This window comes from Lycorma delicatula, chromosome 6, assembly GCF_047948215.1.
Source record: "Lycorma delicatula isolate Av1 chromosome 6, ASM4794821v1, whole genome shotgun sequence".
Classification (NCBI taxonomy): domain Eukaryota; kingdom Metazoa; phylum Arthropoda; class Insecta; order Hemiptera; family Fulgoridae; genus Lycorma; species Lycorma delicatula.
Genome location: NC_134460.1, coordinates 126134324 through 126158105, shown reverse-complemented (window position 1 = coordinate 126158105; position 23782 = coordinate 126134324). Strand labels below are relative to the sequence as shown.

At 30.2% G+C, this 23782-nt stretch overlaps 1 protein-coding gene across 2 annotated transcripts in view; it reads right to left on the bottom strand.

Moving 5' to 3' along the window:
* Positions 1-989: 989 nt before the first annotated feature.
* LOC142326203 (transmembrane protein 42) overlaps positions 990-23782 on the bottom strand; it is a 136319-nt gene continuing 113526 nt past the window's right edge. The window contains exons 1-3 of one of the 2 annotated variants that reach the window (XM_075368486.1): positions 6727-6980; positions 6139-6288; positions 990-1154 (exon numbers count right to left, since the gene is read on the bottom strand). In XM_075368486.1, coding sequence (XP_075224601.1) covers positions 1011-1154; positions 6139-6288; positions 6727-6849 — 417 coding nt within the window. In that variant the 5' untranslated portion in view covers positions 6850-6980 and the 3' untranslated portion in view covers positions 990-1010. Of the gene's footprint in view, positions 1155-6138; positions 6289-6726; positions 6981-23782 lie in introns of those variants that run through there. The other variant, XM_075368487.1, reaches the window with a different exon arrangement.

Genomic DNA, 23782 nt, shown 5'->3' with positions numbered 1-23782 from the left:
CACTTGTTTAATCTATTTATTTTAATGTGTTTATATTAAAATAATTAATATGCATTTAACACATCTACTTTTTATCTCATAATCTGTTTTTTTTTCTATTTTGTAAATCAGTTGTTTAACAGCTGATTTTTGAAGTCGAAGATTCAGAGGATTTAGTTATTTTTTAGATATAAAAGATCATAATTTAACTAAATGGTTTAAAAACTTTTTTAAAATAACTATTCACTTTGTCTATGACTGGCATTATTAAAATGACTGAAACAACTTACATGATGCATAGAGTAAATAAATATGAAACAATGTCATGGATATGATATTGCTATTGCTGGAGCTGATCATTAAAGTAAAGAGAAATAGAAATACTTCCTCTAAATGACTTGACAATCAAAAGTGCAGGTCATGAATTGCTGAATCCTTATTTAAAAAAATAAATTGTGTTAGAACTGCTTTTGCATGTTTAGTACCGCTAGTATGGTCTTAGCATAATAAAATATTCATGTTAGTAATTACTGTACTATGACAAAATAATAATTTGTAAATAAATAAGGTTCTGTGGTGATATCAAGAAAAAAAAATCTTTAGGTACATTTTGTGAGGTAAATTGTATTACAACTACCACCATTGAAAATATAACAGTGCAGCTACCACAAGTGGTAATTGGAGCACTTGTTTATATTGCCTAAGTTGTTTTATACAAACACTTTCCTACAACATAAGTTTTAAAAATTTATATAATGATGTACATTGTCGGTAACCCAAATTTCCAAAAACTGAATAAAAAAAAAACCAGCATATTGCAAAAATAAAGCCACTGCATCATATCCCTCTTATTTGTTCTGCTGATGAATTTTTGGTATTTAATACAATCATGTCCATTACTTTTTATGTATAAAGTTTTGATTGCCAACTCCCCCTATGACAGTCATAATAAAATAAATAGCATATTATAAACAGGATACAGGATACAATCATTGTAAAATGAAAACAAATTTTAAAATAATGTTAATTTATTATTCTTTTTTTGTTTTATTAACAATATTATTTTCCTTACATTCAGACTCTGTAACAAGAGCCAGACCAGATATGACTAGAAACATACCGCAGCACCACAGAAATGACAACTGCTCTTTAAATATAAGAAAACCAGCAAGAGCCTGAAAATGAAAAAAAAATTATATAGTAAGTAAAAACTGTGTGTAACAGAAAGGGAATTAAAAGAATACAAAAAAGAGTAAAGTTGTATTGTGGTGAAACCTTATAAAATAACTAGTTCCTATCTAATGAGAGACAGAAATGAATGAATAAAAAGATGGAAGCAGTCTTCTACTATCTTCTACAACTTTACATTTTATACAATCATTAAAAGAGATCCTCTATAAGGGGCTAGCCTATTACTGTAGGTAGCAGCAGTTGTGAGGATATTGTACGAATAAAAAGTAAATATTAGTATACAAAATTTTGTGCTTTTGACAGAAAAAAAAAATGGTTCATGGAAGAAATAAAGGTCTAAACATGATAATTATAATTATATAACATATAATTCTAAAAATAGGAAGAGCTTAATATTTTTCTAAGTAATGTTAATAACTGCAGAGAATAAGCTAGTTTCATTAAAACTTTCAAAACAATGCTGTCTGGGTAACCCTTTCAGGGGAAGTCAGTACAACTTACTAGGTATGCCACACATAACAGAAATGTCATCAAGATAATAAGATCCGTTTGGAATCTGCTAAACAGATAAGGAAGTATCATGTAATTGAAAGTGGGATTGAGTGAGAGGGCAACAGTCTGTCGTGAAATATTTGGAGGTGAAAGATATGAAAATTAATAATGTAATAATATGAAAAGTTTTAAAAAGTAAGAGAATTCAATCCCATAGTACATATACATTTTAGTGTAAAGAGTTTCACTGTTAAAATCAGCAGCACTTATAAAACAGAACACATTTTAATTCAATGCAAACTCAGCATGTACCATATCCTTGATATATTTGCTGGTTAAGATTAGAGATAAGAATAGAAATGAAGTGATCAGAAATAGACAGAGGTATAAACAGAAAACAAAACCACTTGAATATAGATCTCCAAATACCCTTAGAGTTTGTGAAACAACAGAAACACATTTACTAAACTATCACCAGAAACTATTACCACTGATGGGTTAGAGATCTCTAATGGCTAAAATGTGTTATCACTCAAGATGATGTTGTATATGAACCTCATCGGATACAATGTAAGCAGGAATTTCTCCAGCAGTGAGTAGTACACAGTTTACAATCTTAATATTGTCCAGAAAAAATTGTAGTAGCCAAAGAGAAAATTGAATAGGTATTAAGAGGGAATCCTTAAGGTTTGAAGCAGAATTAGATGACTAATATTGCCAAATACAGGATAAATCTGGTGAGCTGTAAGGTATAATATTAAATTAGTTCAATAAGATAAATTATAAATTTCAGAACTTCTGTTGCTAAATGTGATACTTAAAGTCTGCACCCAAGCCATTGATATCCTCACTTCAGTGAGGTTTCAATAATCCTTAGATGCTTTATAAGATGTCTACTTAAGACAGTAGTATAAGCTTGATGACAATGCAAATAAATACCTGTAGCAAATACATGCCTTGAAGTTATAGTAACTGTAACATAGAAGTTATGACAGATTTGATTTATGCGAACTGTAGTAATGTCAGTGGATGTTATGAAGGACAGACCATATTATCAGTGACTGTGCACAGGATGTTTTTCTTCTAAATAACATATATTTTGTATTTCAAATACATACACATTAGAAATGAAAATACATGTATTATTTTTGCCTTTTGTACATGCAACTCTGATTTTTATAATTATATATAACATCTTTCATCAAACCACATAAAACAATTTAAAAAGTTACACACATTAATGTAATTTTAAAAGGTAAAAAATACATTATATTAATATGTAACAAATTTACTAGTGTAAATGTATTACAATTCATTCCACAAAAAAATAATATTCTTTTAAAACAATACATGAATACACATGATAAGGTCATACATAGTGGAGTATTTCTGATTCTACAACAAACCTTCTACACAAAATTTATTTTATTTTAAAATACATTTCATTAATATCTCAAAAAATGAGGGTCTTCGTTCTCTCCTCAATTGTTTTAGTGCTGCTATGATTAACAGCAGTAATTTTAAGAGCACATAGTAGAAAGTTATTCTACCGTGCATTACAAAATGGATATTAGTTTTAAACTTATGTAATATTTATTATATTTTACTCACATTGATAAATTATACATGAAATGAAATAACACTCAAATAGATTTTCTTATAAGTGTTCAATGTGAGCACCATTCGTCACACAGTACACATCCAGCCAATAAATGAGTTCATCCAATAATTTAATCAGCAAGTCTTAAGTAATTGATGCAACAGTTGGTTCATCCTGTCTCAAGTTGGGTAGGTCGGCTGATAATGGTGGCACATACTCTTGATCCTTAATAAACCTCAGAAAAAACGCATGGAGTCAAATAGGGTGAACATTGAGGCCACGGCAAACAAGTCCTGTCATCTGGTCCCCAGCAACCAATCCAGTGGTCAGGGAGAATTACATTCAATCAATCACATACAGCGTTATGCCAGCGAGGTGCAACATCTTGTTGCTAAATAAAGTTCTTCTGTGGTTTGTATTGCTATCGAGGAAAGATTTCCTAGTACTACACACAAAAAATCTGTTACATGTTCAAAATTGTCTTTGGACAAATTCGATCATCCTGTACTCTTCCCTTTACAAAAATAACCAGTGGTTTCAAATTATACAATCTATGAATGTTAGTCACTAGTGGGGTCATAACTGAATGCATGTTGAACAGTAATTACAAAGTCATACTTTGCAAACTGCAAAACACAGAACACATTTTGTTAGAGGGGTACCCATCTTTACTTCTAGTCCTTTCAGGCAGAAGATACAGCAAACAGGTTATGAGTTTGCACATAGCTAAAACTGACAGAGTTGCTCTTTCATTTCATGTATAATTAATCAATGTTTACATAGCTCTAAAACCCTGATATTCATTTTGTAACATACTGTATATTAACCAAATTATATGATTTTGAAGGATGTAACCTCCTCTCAAGAGCCTTCAAAACTAGAAGAGAGGTTATATGAATTTTTACTTCTTTGTATGAAATAAAAAATTCCTTGTGATCGCGAAAAATGTTGGTTTTCAGATTTCAACGGAAATATCCGTTTTGACTAGTTTCGGCGTGACGTCTGTACGTACATATGTATCTTGCATAACTCAAAAACAATTAGCCATAGGATGTTGAAATTTTGGATTTAGGTCTGTTGTAACATCTAGTTGTGCACCTCCCTTTTGATTGCAATTGGCTTGACCAAAAATGTACAAAAAACCCAAATTAAAAGAAAATTGGATTTTTTACTTTTTCTTAACTGGAGTAATAAGCCATAACTTATAATATATAACTTATGATACATCATAAGTTATACTTATTTTCATTGGTTCCAGAGTTATAGCAAAATAAAATTTTAATTAATGAAATATTTGGATCTTACAAGGGGAAGGCACATTAGTTTGAATCAGACTTCATATATATATTTTCTTTAACTTTTTTTTTTTAATTTAAATTTAATGATTTATTAATAATTATTAACCAATGATTGTAAAAAAAAGTACAATAAAGAACAATTAAATAAATAGCAAAATATGGAAAAAATCACTTATTAGTGAAATAAAATTTTATGTACTTTTAATTGTAATTCAAACATTTCAAATTTAAAAAGAAAGTTAAAAAAATATATGTACATGAAGTCTGATTCGAACCAATGTGTGCGTGGTTACAGATCAGACACGTTCTTACTTACACTACATAACTATCTGAGCGATGTGAAACAAAATTAATATAAAAAAATATAAAGTGCTAACACGGACACCACAAAAAATGTGATGTGGTGTCCCCCATAATGCAATTGTATAACTGTGCACTTTATTAAAGAATTGGAGGATCGTATCTCACTTTCAAAAGAAATAAGTTTAAATGAAGTGCAGCAAAAAATGTGTATGTGTAATTTAATAAGATACAAGGAAGTCATGTGGTGTCCACATCAGATTTTTTCATTTGTGAATAAAATTGAATTCACTTGAAAAGTGAATAAAAGTATCCCCGTACTATCAGAGTAGTTTTATTTAAAAAGTGTAAAGAAAAACTAGAAACTGTTAGAAAAGCTAAAAAGAAATAGTTACCAAGAACTGAAAAGTTTAGTCGAAAAAAAGCAGAGAATAAAGATTGGCATGGTGCAAAAGACCTACCACCTCATGGCAGACAACCTTCTAATGATTATCATTATTATTTCTATGTTAAAAACTACCTTAACTCAAATTAATCTAACTGCTGGGAGTTAGGGATGTTATACATATTTTGACTGGAAAAAGCCTTAAAAACTACTCTGGGAAAAAGTTTTTTTTGTTTTATGTCAGTTCCATCATGGCCAGTTTGACATTTTCTGTATCATTCACCCTTTTCTAAATCCTTCTTCCCCTCAGCCCACCAAAAAGCATAAAAATCCATTATTTTTTTCCTTCTTTTTTTTTGGTACTTTATTTTTGTTTTTTACATTCATGCTGACAACATGTAAATCTGCTTCAGTATCTAAGGGCATCTGTTTCTTGTTTGGTGACTAAACAAAGAGTCTATATGTCCAGCTTTCTAATAACTCAAAATACAATTATAAATAACCAGTTATAATAATAATTGTTAATATCAATTAGGCTACAAAATTTAACCAAAGAAAACATAACAATAACCAGCAATAAGAGCTGAAACGAAATTGCAACAGAGAGTTCCACATCTGATTTCATCAGACTAACACAGTAAGGAACTGAATATTTAATCTTTGGATAATAAAGTGAAGAATACAGAATCAGCGGCACAAATAATAAAAAGAATGTATTTCAAAATTACTGCTAAAGATTTTTTTCCTATGCCCGGTTTGCCTACTTTTAGAAAAGAGATTTTAAATAATTTTAAAATTTAAATATTCTCAAGAAATACATTACTACAAGAATACATCATTTAGGATGCACTAATGTAGATCACCCTTTGAGAAATTACTAATGATAGACTTACACTGACTATATAATTAGAAGCAGTACTTATAATTGTTGGTACTAAACTAGTAGAAGATGCTTGAAGTGCTTTGACATAATAAGTCCACACAGCTGCATTACTCGTTAGCATCATTAATATAAAAATTGATTTTAAAAATAACTGCCCAACCTGCAATAAAAAAGAATCAGATTTATTTACGTGAAATAAAACTAATTTTGATTTTAAAACAATTCATTTTTGCATAAAAGTGAGCATGAAAATTTCAATAGTAATGACAAATAACAGCTATGAAGACTATGTAAGGCAGGAGAAAAAAACATTTTTTTCCATGTCCAATTCTTCCAAAATGCACTATTTTATCATAATGTTTTAAAATTGAATGTTATCAATCCCAAAATTGCATTATTACAAGTTAAACCGTTCTCAAAAAAATAAGGAGCCAAAAAGCAAAAATAATTTCGTAAATAAGATTTTAGTACTTTTGAACAAGAAACTAAAATTCAAGTAAAAAACCTGGGGGCTTAATTTCTGCACAGCAGAACCAAAATTGTTGCCAACATTTCTGTCAAAACAAAATTTAAAATCCTAAAAATCACCAGTTCTTACATTATTCAACGACAATTCGTAACTAAAATTTCCTGATAACTTGCCACAAATGCTTCCCCAAGCCGCGCACAATCCAGAAATCACAGCATAATAACCATACTGTTTTGTAAATAATATTTTCATAATGCTACAATGGCATTACAACAATTAACGTTTCATCAATATAAACAACTACTTTACATACCGTAGATGTAAATCCACGGGTACTACCCTTAAGTTTTTGGTTATGATTACTTAATATATAAAATGAATTATGACAACACGGAAAAATAATTTGAAATTTAAGTTATTGAAATATTTATAAACTACATAAAGAGCCTGTTTTTTTAGGTTAATGACTATTATAGTTATTAAATTTTCTACATTTTACAATAAAAAATTAACAAAAAACGATTTTGTGAAATACTTTATAACGGAATATTTATTCAGAATGTTTCAGATAAACAGAACACTGAAAGAAACTACATAAGCATTTTTCAAATAGATGATGATCAGTGCTTGTTTCTCTCCTATCAAAGCATGAAACGATTTATGCAACCAGTTGGTACTACACATTACCCAGTCTACTACCCATAAGGCGGGAAGTATTTGATTTTTAAATTTATTAAAATGAACAAAGAGTACACAGCATTAAAATAACGGTTTAATTTTTGCTAAGAAAGAAAATCGATTTCTTAACTAAAATTTACAAAAATAGCAAATCAACCCATGAAAAAAAATAGTAACATCTGAGTGATAAATTTAATAGTTTTTAAAATTTAGATTGTACTATCTGATTGAAATTTCTTGTTTTGAAGTATAAATTAAAAATTAACTAAAAAAAGTAGATTTCGTACACAGCTTAATAAGAATTCCCTAAGAGCTTGCAATAAAAACACAACTAGTTGTATTTCAAGTACAAAATAAAAAATATCTGATGCAGACACATGACTTCCTTGTACACCTATTAAATTACATATACATTTTTTTTTAAAATGAAAAGCAGATAAAATTTTATTTCACTAATAAATTATAATTTTTTTTTTTATTTTTATTATTGAATTATCATTTATTGTCATTTTTATTTACAATCAGACATTAATAGTTATTAATAAAGTAGTATATTTAAATTAAAAAAAAGAGTTGAAAGAAAAGGAAATCAAGCTGGATTTGAACCGATGTGCCTTCCCCTTGTAAGATCCAAATATTTAATTAATTAACATTTTATTTGGCTATAATTCTGAAACCAATGAAAATAAGTACCCCTTTTATGATATATCGTTGAAAAGCTCCCAATGAGGGTTTATTACTGCAGTTAAGAAACTTCCAAAATCCAAATTCTTTTAATTTTGGGCTTTTTTGGACATTTTTAGTCAAGTCAATTGCAATCAAAATGGAAGGTGTACAACAAGATGTAACAACAGTCTGAAATTCAGAATTTCAACATCCTACGGCTAATCGTGTTTGAGTTACGCGAGATACATACATACATTAAGACGTCACGTCGAAATGAATTCAGGTATAATCAAAATGCATATTTCTGTTGAAATCTAAAAACCAAGATTTTTTGCGATTACAATACCTCCTTTGCTTCGCACAAGGAAGCAAAAATGAATGCCATGAAAAATATGGAAATCACCAGTAGTGATTTTTATTTAGTAGTAATCATCTGTAATTAAATATTATTTTTATCAGCTTTCCTATACTGATTAGAGAGTTATGGAAATAATCTGTTAGGGTGATGAATGTTAAGTGTTATCTGGGATTTTGAAGGGAGAATGTGTGTTGTCATTGGTTTAATTTTTATTGACTTCCTGTTCTGTATAGATAGTTATTGAAGTAATATCTAAGAATAGTGAATATTATGTGTAATAAGCGAAAAAGGAGGGTGAATGTGTGTTGTCATTTGTTTAATATTTATCAGCATTATTATACTGATTAGAGAGTTATTGAAATGATGTGTTTGGGCGGTGAATGTTAGTTGTTATCTGCGATATTGAAAGTTGAATATTTGTTGTCATTGGTTTAATTTTTATTGGATTTCCTATACAGATTAGATAGTGAAGTAATCTGTGATGGTAGAGAATGTTAAGTGTAATTTGCCATATTGAAAGAATAATGTGTGTTGTCATTGGTTTAATTTTTATCGGCTCTCCTCTTCTGATTGGGTAGTTACTGAAGTAATATTTGAGGGTGGTCAATGTTAAGTATAATTGGCAATATTGAAGGCTGAATGTGTGATGTCATTGGTTTAATTTTTACCGGCTTTTTTATTATGATAGGGTAGTTAGTGAATTAATCTTTCAGGGAGGTGAATGTTAAGTGTAACTTGTGATTCTGAAGTGAACTTGTGATGACAACACTTTGTGTTGTCATTGATTTAATTTCACTGGTAGACAAAAAAAAATCTTTTAATATTTCTCTAAGTGTGATACCATTTGTTGAGTTGCTCTTTTGCTTACATTAGAGATCTATAAATACAATTTTTCTGTCAACCTTAGTTTTCAATAAATTACGCTCCAAAAAAATTAAGGGAAAATAGTTAAAATCTGTAAAATTTATAACTTGGCATGGCCTTACCTGTGTTGGATTGATTTTGTTGATGCTTTTCTTTTATAAATAGCCTCAGGCACATTTTGAATTAATGTCCAACAGTAATTGGCTAGCTTGTTAGTATTCCATTTCCCTTTATAGTGGCTTTCTATCACTGAAATGTCTTGGTGGAAATGTTCACCATGTTTATCACTTATGTCGCTGAGGTTGTCTGGGAAAAAATCCAGATGTGACTAGAGGAAAAATGTATTTTCAAAGACATATTACATCCCATAGTTCTGTATGAAGTGATTAATAATATCATGATAATTGTCCGATTTTTATTTGCTGAGAAAACTTTTGCAAACGTCTTTGAAAGAAGTCCAATCTGCACTTTTTACATTATTTAACATTGAGTTAAATAAATCATATTTGACCATCTCTCTTATTTCACTTACATTCCTTCACTTACATTTGGAAATTTCTGCCTGAAGTACAAAAATCCAGGACTATCCCTCTTCATTGCTTTTACAAAATTTTTATTAGTCCTAGCTTCACATGGAAAGGGTAAAAATTTTTTTTGGGTTCAACTAGTGGTCATGAATAAATTTTTCCCATTTGGGGTTAAGTTGTCTCGTTTCTTCCACTATCTGGTAACATAATGTTTATCCCTAGTTTGGCTGTACCATTCGCAACGAAAACACGTGTATAACCTAACTGCATGCCTAACAAAATAGCTATAATTTTCAAATCACCACATATGTTCCAGCTATGTTTTTTATAGTTTATTTTTTCAAGAATGTCCTTCATCACATTGTATGTCTCTTTCAAATTAATACCACAATTGATTGGTATCGAAGGATATGTGTTACTTTTGTGTAGTAGATCCACTTTTAAACTATACTTGGACGAATCAATGAAAAGGCACCAGTCTTCAAGTTTATGAAATTGCCCTATGTCCAACATAAGCTCATCAACATTTGTGAAATAAACCAAATTATTTTCATCAATAAGGTACTGAGAAAGTTATTTTTGTCGGCTTCGAAAGCCTAAAATTTTTCATTTTTTAAAAAATAAATTCCACCTTGCAATCTTGCTCGTAACAGTTCAGTTTGATTTTTTAATAAATTTAAACCCTTAACCAAGTCATTTAATTCATCTTGTGATATAAGATGTGGCTATTGGAAGATAATTCAAAATCAAAATCATTGTTTTCTTCTTCAGTACTGCCTGATTCTTCATTGCTGTTTTTGAAACATACATTCACAGGTAGCTCAGAAACTGAAATAATTTTACTGTAAGGTATAGGCCTGATTGTAGATTGGAATGAAGGATATTTTACAGTATGTTTAGATTTTTTAGAGATTCCAGATACACTTGTTAAACAAAAGTAACTATCGGTTACATGATCCTTTGATTCATGCCAAACCATAGGTACACCAAATGGCAAAGCCTTCCATGTACCTTTCCGCCATCCTCTTAAATATACAGAAAAATTAGTGCATACTATATGACGAGCCCATATCTTATCCTGATCACCAATTTTGTACTGAAAGTACAAATGATATGCTTTTTTAGTTGTAAGTGTAATGCCTTTTCTATTTGATTTTATGGTAAACTCACCACATACATAAAAAAAGGCATCCACATCATTTACACAATTTCAAGGTATTATTATACTGCACTTTTAACAAACTTAAAACAGCAATAAGACTGAAAAAATTAATTCATTCCTAAATACAGTGCTTAATAAAAACAAAACAGCTGTTTTTTCAGCTACATGTTTTGACCTGCACAGACATGATTAATCTGCCCATGAAGGCTAACTCTTCAGTATTAGATATGATGTTATAATATGTGATTATGATATGATTTAATTTTTTGTTTAATATTGTTTATTTATAGCTTAAAAATTATGTTAACAAAGTTAAACAATAAAAAATGTGCTTACAAAATATAGTATAGGAGCTTAAAATGCTAACTACATGTTGAAAAATGAAAAAATCCTTTAATTAAAATTTAAAAGTTTTTCAAAAATGGTGGGTGATAGTAAGATTCTGAGTTCATATTGGTTATTGGCATAAAAAAACAGATTAAAATCATGTATCGCATATTAGGAAACAAAAATTATGTTTTTTCAGTGATTATTCAAAGATTTTATTATCTGTGACATTTGGCAATGAAAATTATGTAAAATAATTGTTTATAATTTTTTTAAGAAGAAATTTAAAATAAATTTTGATAATTTAATTACTAAATTTTAGTACTGAAAAGACGGCCATTTAATATTTTTCATAACTATTTTCAAACGTGGGTTACAGTGCACCCGAAATAATTGATCTTATACCAAAAAAACTGATCTATTACTAAAACGAAAACTAAAATAGATCACATATGTTACATTCATTTACTAATGTTTTTCACTAATTAAGACGCTTTCACATCATTTTTTTTTAATAGAGATTTTTTTAAAAATTGTTAAACTCTTTCTTAGTTTTTAAATTACTGATGCACACGTAGAAAACATAAATTACAGAAAGCACTAAAATAGATAAGCATCAAATATTTTTTAGACTGTAAGAGATTCATTGCTATTAGAATTAATCCTTGAAAAGAAAAACCCAAGTAAATACAAACAAAATAAACAATAAAAATAAATATAAGTTTTTTATTATATTTATATTAGAAAAATATATATTAAAATATTTTTTTTTTACTTTTTTATTTTTGTTTTAATTTTATTTTAATAAAATCAAACAAAAACAATAAGTTGGATTAGAATCTAAAAATAAATAAATAAATAAATAAATAAAGATCTATAGATGCTAAAAAATATAAAATTAATCTGAAATCAAAGGAATTTTAACTAGTTATGGAGCTTTATAGAATCGGGGATTTAATCAAATCTATAAAGTATCTGGCTCAAGGAATTGCAATTTTCACCCCTAAAAAAAGTCAAAATAAACAATATGGATTCGATTTATATTAATTAGATGTCTTCATGTAGTTTGCAGTTTGAATTAAAGGCTATCCTAATCAGTTAATAGATCTATTAAAACAGCTTCATAATTCCTCTAAAATAAAAATAAAAGTTTATCTAAAATATTATTGGTATACTGAAAACAGTGTTGAAAATGAACAGCATTTACCTTTTGTTTTAACCATTACTTTTAACAGACCATACTACTACTTTTTCTGTTTAGCCTACAAAACCACCATAAGGTATTGCTATATTGTATGAATGTAAATACCTATATTGTATGCTATATTGTATGAATGTATATTGTATGAATGTAAATGAAGTGTACTCTTGTACAGTCTCAAAGCATACTGTGTTGCCTTTCCAGTTTCTGAAGTGTTTTTTTTTTATACAAGAAGTAATAAAACACCTCTCTATTAAAAATGGATTTAATTCTAGAATATAGGAATTGTACCTTTATGTACCTTGTATTGGTTTTATGTACCTTGTATTGTATGTACCTATATTGTATGAATGTATATTGTATGAATGTAAATGAAGTGTACTCTTGTACAGTCTCAAAGCATACTGTGTTGCCTTTCCAGTTTCTGAAGTGTTTCTTTTTTTTTATACAAGAAGTAATAAAACACCTCTCTATTAAAAATGCATTTAATTCTAGAATATAGGAATTGTACCTTTATGTACCTTGTATTGTATGTACCTATATTGTATGCTATATTGTATGAATGTAAATGAAGTGTATTCTTGTACAGTCTCAAAGCATACTGTGTTGCCTTTCCAGTTTCTGAAGTGTTTCTTTTTTTTTATACAAGAAGTAATAAAACACCTCTCTATTAAAAATGCATTTAATTCTAGAATATAGGAATTGGCAAGTTCATTTTTATGAATGAAAGAAAGCCTTTGTTAACATCTTATCCATACTTCAAGGATTTTTTCCTGATGTCTGTAATTTAAATGACATGCAAAATACAGTCTTATGGCAATCACTATTTAAATTCAAGATAAAACTAATTTTAAAGAATATTTTTTGGATAATCCCAATGAAAAATTTGTTTTTATCGAAATTTCTAAATAAAAAGCCCTTATTAAGTAAGTTACATTTTGACATGGAGCCAAAGTAATCTGTTTTTTTTTTTTATTATTGGAACTGGGCAGGAAAAGGAAAATACCAAGGCAAATGTAGCCTTTTACTTCACTCTTCAATTCTTTATTTAGTATGAAATTTTCACTTTTTTATGCAATAAGTATTTAACTTTATTAAGTTTATTTATAAAGACAGAGTTTGGTTTTTTAATACTTGTTGAAAATAATAAAAGTTCCTGTAAGCCAAGAGCTTCCATAATTTAATTCCCTGCACCGAAAAGGCCAAATACATAATAAAATTAATTTCTTGTATTTACCACTGTTATTTTTTCTTTAATATTTATAATTTCATAGAGATTTCTGCTTCATTAAAACTTTTTTGTATAAATGATTTAATAAATAATATTAAAATAAAAGAGAACTATAAAATACGTATTTGGTGAATGATAGAAAATAAAATACTGTGCTCCTGTTACAATCTATTGGTCGATAATAAAACGAGTATATTGGTACTATAATCATAATAAGATTATATACATTTTAAATATAAATTTGAGAAATTGAAATTAAATTAGTTACGAATTAAGGAATTATGTATATATTTGTGTTGTGCGCGCGCGCGCGGTCACTTGTACAGAGTAATTATGGAAACTTAACGATTTTTAAAGCAAAATACGTGGCAACGATTTTTTAAGGCAACTCTTGACGTGTAGACGGGAATCGGACTAATTTATTTTATACCGGATTTCATTTCGTAACAATGGAAAAGTGGGCTAACATACACCATGAATTAGTAGTGGAAACATATTTTTTAAATGGTATTTCGGTTGTAACTACGATTATTAATGGTGTTTCGGTTATAACCGCAATTGCAACCGTCGACATTTTAATATTTCACGTCATAGTGCCAAACTTAGCAGCAATACGATAAAATTGAAGATAAAAAAGTTCGATATATTGTTTCTGTAACGAAAAACAAACCAGTTCTTATTCACACCATGTGAGAACTCGTCGAAGTACTGACAGGTCAGGTAGGTACCTGACCTGTCAGTTATTACTACCTAGTAATAATAGAAAGTGCTCAAATAGAAAGCTGTTTTTTTTGTCATTTCACAGTTGTTTCAGAAGAATTCTTCAAAGATTTTAACTTTCAACCGTATAAAATTTTACTGATAAAGAGATAAGTGAGCATGATACAACAAATTGAGCGATATTCTGTGAAAATTTTCTTAACTTATTTACCGATAAATGGTTCTACTAATGAGTGACGAAGCGTAGTTTCATTATCGGGCACAATAATCAAACAAAATTTTCGTTACTGACCTGATTTTAGTCTTCAGCAGCTTCATATGCGCCCTCTTCACAGTATACGTGTCTGATGTGCTGTGGAAAGTCAGGAATCGTAGGCCCTTATTTTTTTAAAAGGAAGAATGGGCGGTGACAGTCGCTTTTACATAACAATGTTATAATAATTCCTTTCTCCTCAACTGCGTCGCCTTGGAGTCAATTTGTGTTGTTCCAATAGGACGCGGGACAACAGCCCACACTGCCAGAAAATCTATGGCGATGGTTCGAGAGATATTTTCAGAGCAGATGTTCCAAGGTCGGCATATTCTTCAGATGTCAATGTACGACTCTTTTTCTTGAAATGATCTCAAGTTTAGGGTGTTCGTGGATTAACCTGAGTCAGTAATGGGTAAATTTCCGTCACCGGTCCAGATCTCTGGGAACTTTTTGTCGGAAGAAATTCCGGTCTCCGGGAATTTTGGCAATCACTTATTTTTAGTGGGAATTTATATTTCAGATCTTCCTCTTTCCTCTAAAAATATCTACCGGCAAAAAAATATAGATACAAATGCACAGTTTTACCATTACTGTGTGCCCTGGTTGCTAAGTTCTAAAAGGACAAATGTATACTAACTTAAATGTAATGCAACCAGGTTTTTTACTATAATTCTCATATTTAAAAGTAAAAAACCGTACGAATTGCTTTATTAACTATAATTAATACAATATTTTAATATTAATTACAAAATTCAATGTTCACTAACACTACTCTTTACGCCTTCTTCTTCATCGTCATCTTCCTCTCCACTTCCTTCCTCTTCACCTGTTTGAGAAGGTGACAATTGTAAAGTAGTGGCTTTTGAAGTCCCCCTGAGAAACACAATCGGGATCTATCCGAAGATAATAATTATTGCCGCAATATGATTTTCTCAACCCTTTCCGTTGTTTGACGGTTTCTTTTTTTACTGTGGATAAAACCGAAACGACTGAAGTTCCTCCCAGATGCCGCTGATGTTGCTGGAAATGATAAAATGCGACTAGCTACTTAGGTCAGTACCGCACACCTGTCCTATCCACCACTCTATGGGGGCCATGTTTTCTACTGACCTCCGTAGCAAATCTTTAGCCCAGATACTATCTTTCTTGCTTCTGTATACTGCTAATCCCGCCATAACAGATTCGAAGTCATTTTTGGGCTATTTGGTCGATGAACTTCATTCCGTTGATTAACTTCTCGACTGTGCAGTTTGACTCCTGGGCGGCTAGATTATATAAATCAGCTGAAATGAATTAGGCGTACAGATCTCTTCATTCTTTCATGAAAATCTTTCTGTAAATTGTTTGTTCCACACTTGAGAGGAAGTTGTTTGGTAAAAAAAAAAAAATAATAAAAAAAACACAATAAGATCTTCTTTTCTATTCTTTAACATACCACGCACTTTATGAATTAAGTATTTGTCGGTTTATAGAACAAGAACTGGATTCCTTATTGGTTTTAACAATGAAATTATTTTTTCTACAAGAACCCAAAAACCCTCGTCATTTAAAACAATAGTTTTTACCTCTTTATGGTGTTATTTAGTAGGTTCTCGATATCTTTGTTCACCGCTAATTTTTACTATTGTCTAAAGTTTCTAAGCGATGCAAATCTGACTACCAACGAGTTTTATCAAGAAGTTTCAATATGTGGTTTTTGTTTATCTTTTCCAAAATAGCACCGAACCTTTGGTTATTTTTATCGTTCTAGATATTAATTGCACATTTAATCAAAGTAAACGCTGTCGTAGTGGAAAGGATGTCCCCACTAGTTAAATATAGCATATGATCAAGGTAATCAAAGGGAACGATGAAATGTGGTGCGTTGTCTCTTGGACGATTTGAAAAGCTTTCTGTAAATTTCTTGCGTTATCTCCAATCAGTACCAAACCTCCATACTCGTCTAGGACGTCTTGAGCTTGAGAAACGAGGTAGTTGGTGTCATGTCTGTTTTCTGCTGTATTCACAAACTTAGCGAAGACTGCCTTCGGAGGTATTGATGTGGAGATCATGAAATTGAAAATACCTTCATTACGGATGTTGCTCCAACCATCGTACTGAAGATGCAAATCATCAGATGTGTCAATGACGAAAGGAAAAAGAAACTCTGTTTGGGAGCTTGGTATTGAACTTGCGCTCAAAAATCTCTAATGAGGCGCTCCAGTAACTTATAGAGCTCGTGCCATCATAATGTCTTCTTTCACCTGAAATAAATAAATTTAGATTAATAAACTGACTACTACCCTAGAACACGGTGCGATCACAACAAACAATTAAAAGCCAGTTATTTTTACACAGATTTGAATACTAGACGTGGATACCGATGTTCTTTGGTGGTTGGGTTTCATTCAATTAACCACACATCTTAGGAATGGTCGAACTGAGAATGTATAAGACTACACTTCATTTACACTCATACATATCATCCTCATTCATCCTCCTAAGTATTATCTAAACGGTAGGCTAAACAGGAAAAAAGAAAGTTAAACATCCAAGTTACCACGGTACGAAGCAGCGCCAACCGACGAAGATTGACACCGCTTTTTTAAGATGAGTGCCGTTCCTTTTTGGAAGCAGCTCAATTTTTTGACGAAAATGTACGAAATAATGAACGAATAACTGAACTGGTATGGGTACGCGGTCATCACACTGATTACCAGTACCGTTTAACTAGTGCAATGATACAAGGAGGATGGGATGGTCACAGGCAGGCTTCGGACAATAAGACTTATTTACGTATATATCTAACGGGTTGGTACCTGGGATTGGTTACTATTGTTTTATGGATGGCTCAAAACAATAATCCTATCCTATTTTTACTGTAAGTGTATTTTCACTTTTTATTGTCAATTATTTTTTATTCTTTTATCTAGAAGGGCTAGATGGTCAGAGCCGTGTTTTTTATATGTTGGTAAGTAGGATCTGAATGTCATATGTAAAAGATGTATGTGTGTAAGTGGCTTAAGAAAATGACATCAATGCGTGTCTATTTCTGGGAGTTTATTTTTTGGGGATTATTCCCAATAAATAGATTACTTTGAGCGAATATTCGAGCGCATATCTCTGACCGTGGAACATTAACGAACTCAAGGCCTCCATACAAGAAAATAACAGCCATACCAGACATTTCCAAGCAGTGATGCGAAATTTCCGGAACAGACTGCAACAGTCCATAACAAATGATGGACATATAATAACGCTATTTAAAAAATTAAGTTAGCTCCCAGATGGCATCATTTTTCTGTAATACGTAATAATTAGTAAATAAGCTATTTTTATATACTTATATGTGTATGTAATTATATTTTCTGTCTTTAATTTTTATAAGTTACCGATATATTTACTTTCTTGAGGGCTGACCATTCATTTATTTTCAATCGATTTTACAAAGCTAGCGGATTTATTGTAATTTAATGTTGTTAATCTACGTCATGATAATCATAATCTACGTCTTGGGTTGTTAACCCAAGTCTCTTTACAGCAAAGAATGGACTACGCTTTATGCTCTCTTTCATTAACTAAATAAATTACCCAAAGATTCTTTGTAATAGTGAACTTTGTAATATTGCAATGTATTTTGAAGCAAATTAGATATTCAAAAAAAAGTTAAAAAGATCATCTTCCTCTAAAAGAATCCTTTTCACTAAAATTATCGCCCTTTAACACGTCTTCTTTGGGTTAATTTTTTTGGCATACTTTACAAGCTGATTATTTGTGGAAGTCTCCGAATATTTTTGAACAGCTTTGTTAATCCGGAGCCTGTAGGCAGTCGCCTCTTATTCGTTGGGTAAGAAAGTTTTTACATCTTTGATTAGCGCAATAGAATAGAGGCCGGGAAAGTATCCAAGAGTCGTTAGCATTAAAATAAAACTAATTTCACCTGGTCTCGATTTACTTACTTTCTGCACGGGAAGGCTAATATTTTGCGTTATTTCACAAATTATAAATACTTTACAGTATATTCTTTAAGTACGCAATAAATAAAAGTATAATGACTCTTGACACCTCTTTTAGGTAAATTTCATAAGACTTCGTTTAACATCCCCCAGATCCCAAAACCACCGTCAGTTCAAACGTTTATACATACATTTTTATATATACATTTCACTTTCTTGTAGACACGATAACTGCCGTAAGTTTGCGCCAATAGTAAAATATCGAATTCGTTTAAAGTTCCTGCAATTCTTTCGATAAGAACCTTAAACCTATCTAAGTAAGGTTTTTTATATGATCAACCATTGGCCCAGTGGAAAAAATGGGGTTTCGAAGACAAAAAAAATCATGCCTCCCTTAATAGTCACAGTATTGAATCGGTTTAAAGTGGTCGTTAGTACTGTAAACATTACCTAAAAATTTTGTCTGAAATAATTTTTGACATGACCAACCTTTACGGCAAGGGATGACCGAAACAAAAAAAAAAGTAAAAAAAAATATCGTTATAATTTTCTTACTAAGTAAAATATCGAATTCGTTTAAAGTTCCTACTATTCTTTGGATGAGAACCAAGGGGTGGAAAAAATGGGGTTTCAAGAATAAAAAATAATCATAACTCCCTTAATAGGCACAGAAATCATAAAGAAATCTTGATAAATTTATCAATAGCTTGTAGTCTAATGAGAAAACGTAGTGTCCGTAAAACGTGGAAAGTAATGTTTGATACGAGTTCGTACAATCCGAGTTCACCAACCCTTGTTTGTCCCCGATGAAATCTACCTCCGCTTTCCAGCGTGCCGAAAGGAATTATTTTTAAACTTCCTTCTTACAAATTTTCTGTTTTAGTTTACTTTATTTTTAAATATTATTTCATTTTTTAATTTAATAGTGGATGTCGGTAATATTTTGAAAATAGCATATAAAAACTCAAATACCAAATTCCAATAGACGGCTAGATACTAAATATTCTAGTTATTACCAAATAGCTTTTAGTTTCAAGACCAGTTAATATTTATACTTAACAGGATTTGAATGCCGTAGTTACCAGACTTATTTAGCCACTGATTTCATCACTTGAAAAAAACTATTTCTAAAAAACCTAAAATAATCAGATTACATTATATTCGGTAATAGAAGAAAAACAAACTTTTTTGTGATTCCCAGAATTTGGATGTCTAAATACATAGAAGATTGTATTCCTTAATGGGACAGAAAATACTTTTCCATTTATCTAATTTAAGGTCTCTATTTCCTTATTAACGTTACTTTTGAGTGGTGATTTCTAAACTAGGTTGCTAACTAGAATTTTTGAGATTAATTTTATCTGATATTTTAGAAGTAAAGCCTGCCGTTTCCAAAACTTAGTATTTTATTCAGCCTGGGAAACGAGAAGCAATTTTTAAATATTGCCTACACACTTAAACGAGCTACCATTTTTATGTTTTAATATTACGCATTTTCGGCTAATTGAACAGTAGAACTTACATATCCGATCAATTTAAATTTTGTTTTTTAACGAGAAACAATTTGTACATTAACCATAGTTCTTTTAAGCTAGGTTATGGTAGAGATTTTAAAATTAACTAACTAATATCCATTTATATTTCCAACAAATATTTATACCGTCTATAGTGATATTTAGATGCAAATCTAAATTCATTAGTGCTATTTTATTTATGATTAAACTATATTCTTTATTGCTTTTAAAGGAATTGTTCACGAGTTTCTTTAATCATTTGGCTTTAGAGAGCGATGGGACAATTCTTCCTCCTTCAGGTTCCGGCGGAAAATTTAGATAAAGTTTTGTAGTTTGGTTCAAAATTGAAAATTATCACACATTCAAAGATTGTAATGAAAACTCCCATTAGAGTTTGCCTTGACAATCGAAATAATTGTGGTTGACTTATATGCACAGATCAATGGTGATATTTTATAAATTTATACAAAAAAGAAATTTGTTTATTTTTCAATCTTTTATATATATAGTTATTTGTGAATTAATCCATCGATCAATTATATTGTAGATTGTTATATATGTTATGTAGTTCCCTCGAACCAAGAGTATGAGTGTGTATGTGAACATAAAAATATACATAAAGTATATATAAGAACAGAAAAACATTCAAACAATCATTTACAGACATATGTATGAAAATATCTAGATGAAAGAGAAAAAATAGCAACAATTTTTGAATGCCTTAACGATTTGTAAATAAAAGGTTGTCTTTCTTTGCCTTTTATGAATACTTCATCCCAGCAAAAGGTAAAAAAAAAGGAAATAGAAGTTGTACAGATTCTGTGTACTATAAGTATGCTGTTGACTTTAACCAGGAGCAAGAAGCTGAGAAAATGAAAACAATAGAGAGTGCCACCTACAGTGAAAGAACGAGGGATTGTAACATATAAGAAAAAAAAAACGTTATAAGTGAACAATAGGAATAGAAAAATAGGTAGAAAAGGGATAGGTTGGAGTTCAGGGAAAAAGGGAAGAGGGGTTTTCCTACAGAGTTGTATTCACAATGTAAGGTAAAGTAACACAGGATAGGACAGCGAAAGGATAGAGGGAAATATCGACCCGGTTCAGGGGTACCATCTAGAGGGAATTTAATTCAATTGCTAAAAAGTATAAAATATGAATGAAAAGGAACATATTAGAAAAGACCGTTAAAAATAAAATAATTCTAAAAAAAAGAAAAAGGAGATTATTAAAGAACCAATTTTTTTTCAATTGAATTATAAAGAAAATTGTCAACGTTTCAAACGATAAATTTCATAAATAAACTCCTAAGGAATTTACTAGAAGATTTTCACACGGTATGTATTATAAATCAATTGAATCCCAACATTGTAGATACAAATATTATATCTATGTTTAAAAAATATAATTATAAATAAATAAAAGAAAACAGAGTGAATGACTTAATGTTTCTTTAAATATTATATCTGGTAACCTACTGATTTACATTTTTTTTTTCACCCCCCCCCTTTCGGGTCGGATCCACAACAAAGCAAAGCACAGCCCAGCGGGTTGTCTACTCAAACGGGCCTCCAAGTCCGCCGGTCATAAATCTAGTCCGACAAGTCAGCACGTTGGTTAGATTTTTTCATTGCCTGCCTCTTACCCCTAGGGCGGGGTATCCAAGCCCGACTACGTCGTTCCTGGACTCCACCCCAGAAGCCGGGACTCGGTCTTGATGCCAATGCCTCTAAAGCACTCTGTGCAGAGCACTCACACCGGGTTTCGGTATTTTTCGTGAAAGGGTGAGAGAGTGCCAGTGCATCATCGCTTATTTTGATTAGTCTTGCTGATTTAGATTTGTTTTTATCATCTTCACAGATCAATTGTTAATGCAGGTGTTCTGGGATGTAAGATCTACATTCAAATTTAAGCAAAAATAATAAAAATTTATTAAATTTTAATTCCTAAATTATTACCACATTTAATTAATTTCTAGGGTTGATACTGATAGATTATGAAATATAACGTAAATCACATAAACGTTTTATTATATGTACATTTTTCTCTTAAAACGGAATAGCTACTTATACTATCGAATATAGGTAAACCTATTGCTGGTGAGATGAGACATAAGTTACAACATGCGTAAACAAAAGAAGAATGGGAATAAAAACGAATTATAGGAGAAGTATTTAATTTTTGCGTTTGTGAGGGTTATAACTCATTTCAGTTTGTGCGTAAGAAGTTTGAATTACCTTCTATTGCAGTATAATTAAAATAATCACCTTTTTATTGCCATTTTTACTATTTTAATAAAATCTTATTCTCACATATGCTGTTCTAAGTTTATTTATTTATTTCTTTTTTGTATATGCAGTAAATAAATTCATCAGAAAAATAATATGAGTATCGTATACAATATGAGGGAGATGTATGGCTTACATCCACACAATTTGTAAGTTTAAATCATACAGGTGTCTCGTTCATAAATAAATATGTAAGTAAGGTATTTGTCTAATAGTTTCCACTTACTAACAATCTTTAATAGTAATGTTCGAGCGCTTTCGGATTATTAGTCCATCCTCAGGAACAATGATGTATTATACATTATTATTATTATTTACTTCACATATCATTAATTATACTAAATTGAATTTTATAAAAATATAAATATAACAATTGATAGTCAAAAGGTAAAATAAAGTTAACGTTATCCGTCATGTCAGTTTGAAGGCCTCAATTATTATGTTTATTAGTATGAAGTAGTATTGCCAACCTAAGAATAAAAATTATTGTTTAATATTTGTTTGAATAATACATTCTTTTCAAATTTCGTTTGTTCATTTATCAAAATTTTATTATTTGAATGTATATAATATTTTTCGATAATATTTGTTTATGAAGAAATAAACTGACCAGACATATACGTATAATAATCCAAAAGCGCTCGAACATTATTATTAAAGACTGTTGGTAAGTGGAAACAGTTATATAAATAATTTATACGTTAATACCAACGGGTCATACTTAATAAAATTCATTTAAATATGTAAGGTAAATATGTAAATATTATACAGAGTATTCAACAAAAAAACGGAGAAACTTTCAGGACATGTTCTACTGATGAAAATAAAGAAAAAAAGCTCATATAAACATAGATATGGAAACCCTTTGTTTTCGAGTTACGGGTAGCGAAAGATTTCGTCCGGATTTCAGATCTTCAAATAAAAAGAAACCCTGCTGTAATTTTTGGGACCCAAATTAAGCTGTAAAGTTGGTGGTTTATTATGTAATTTGAGCTGGGATAGAGGATAAAACAAATCCCTGAACTGTTACCCCAGTAGTTTTTAATATATCCGACGTAAAACACAAAATTCGGTGTGAAAAAACAATTTTTTTTAGATTTGTAGTACAGTAGCTTTGTTAAATGAAAAATAAATGTTGAAGATTTTGTAATAAAACTTATAGAGAATTTAATTCTGAGAAAATTAATGTAAATACAGCCAATAAAAAGTAAATAAAAACTTTTAAAGATCGGTTTTTATTAAAGCAAAACAGATGAAAAATAGACAAAAAATCGTATTATTCTTTCTGTACCTAATAAACATTCTTCGGTGTATCAGCATTTACGAACGAAAGGGTCATTCTAACGTGTTCGTTTTATGTTGAACATCAAGTAAATAATTGTGTTGATGATGAAAATCGTGTGATTCAGCATAATCAGCGTAGCCCAGGCACTAGTACGAAGAGAATTTCATGTCGCATTG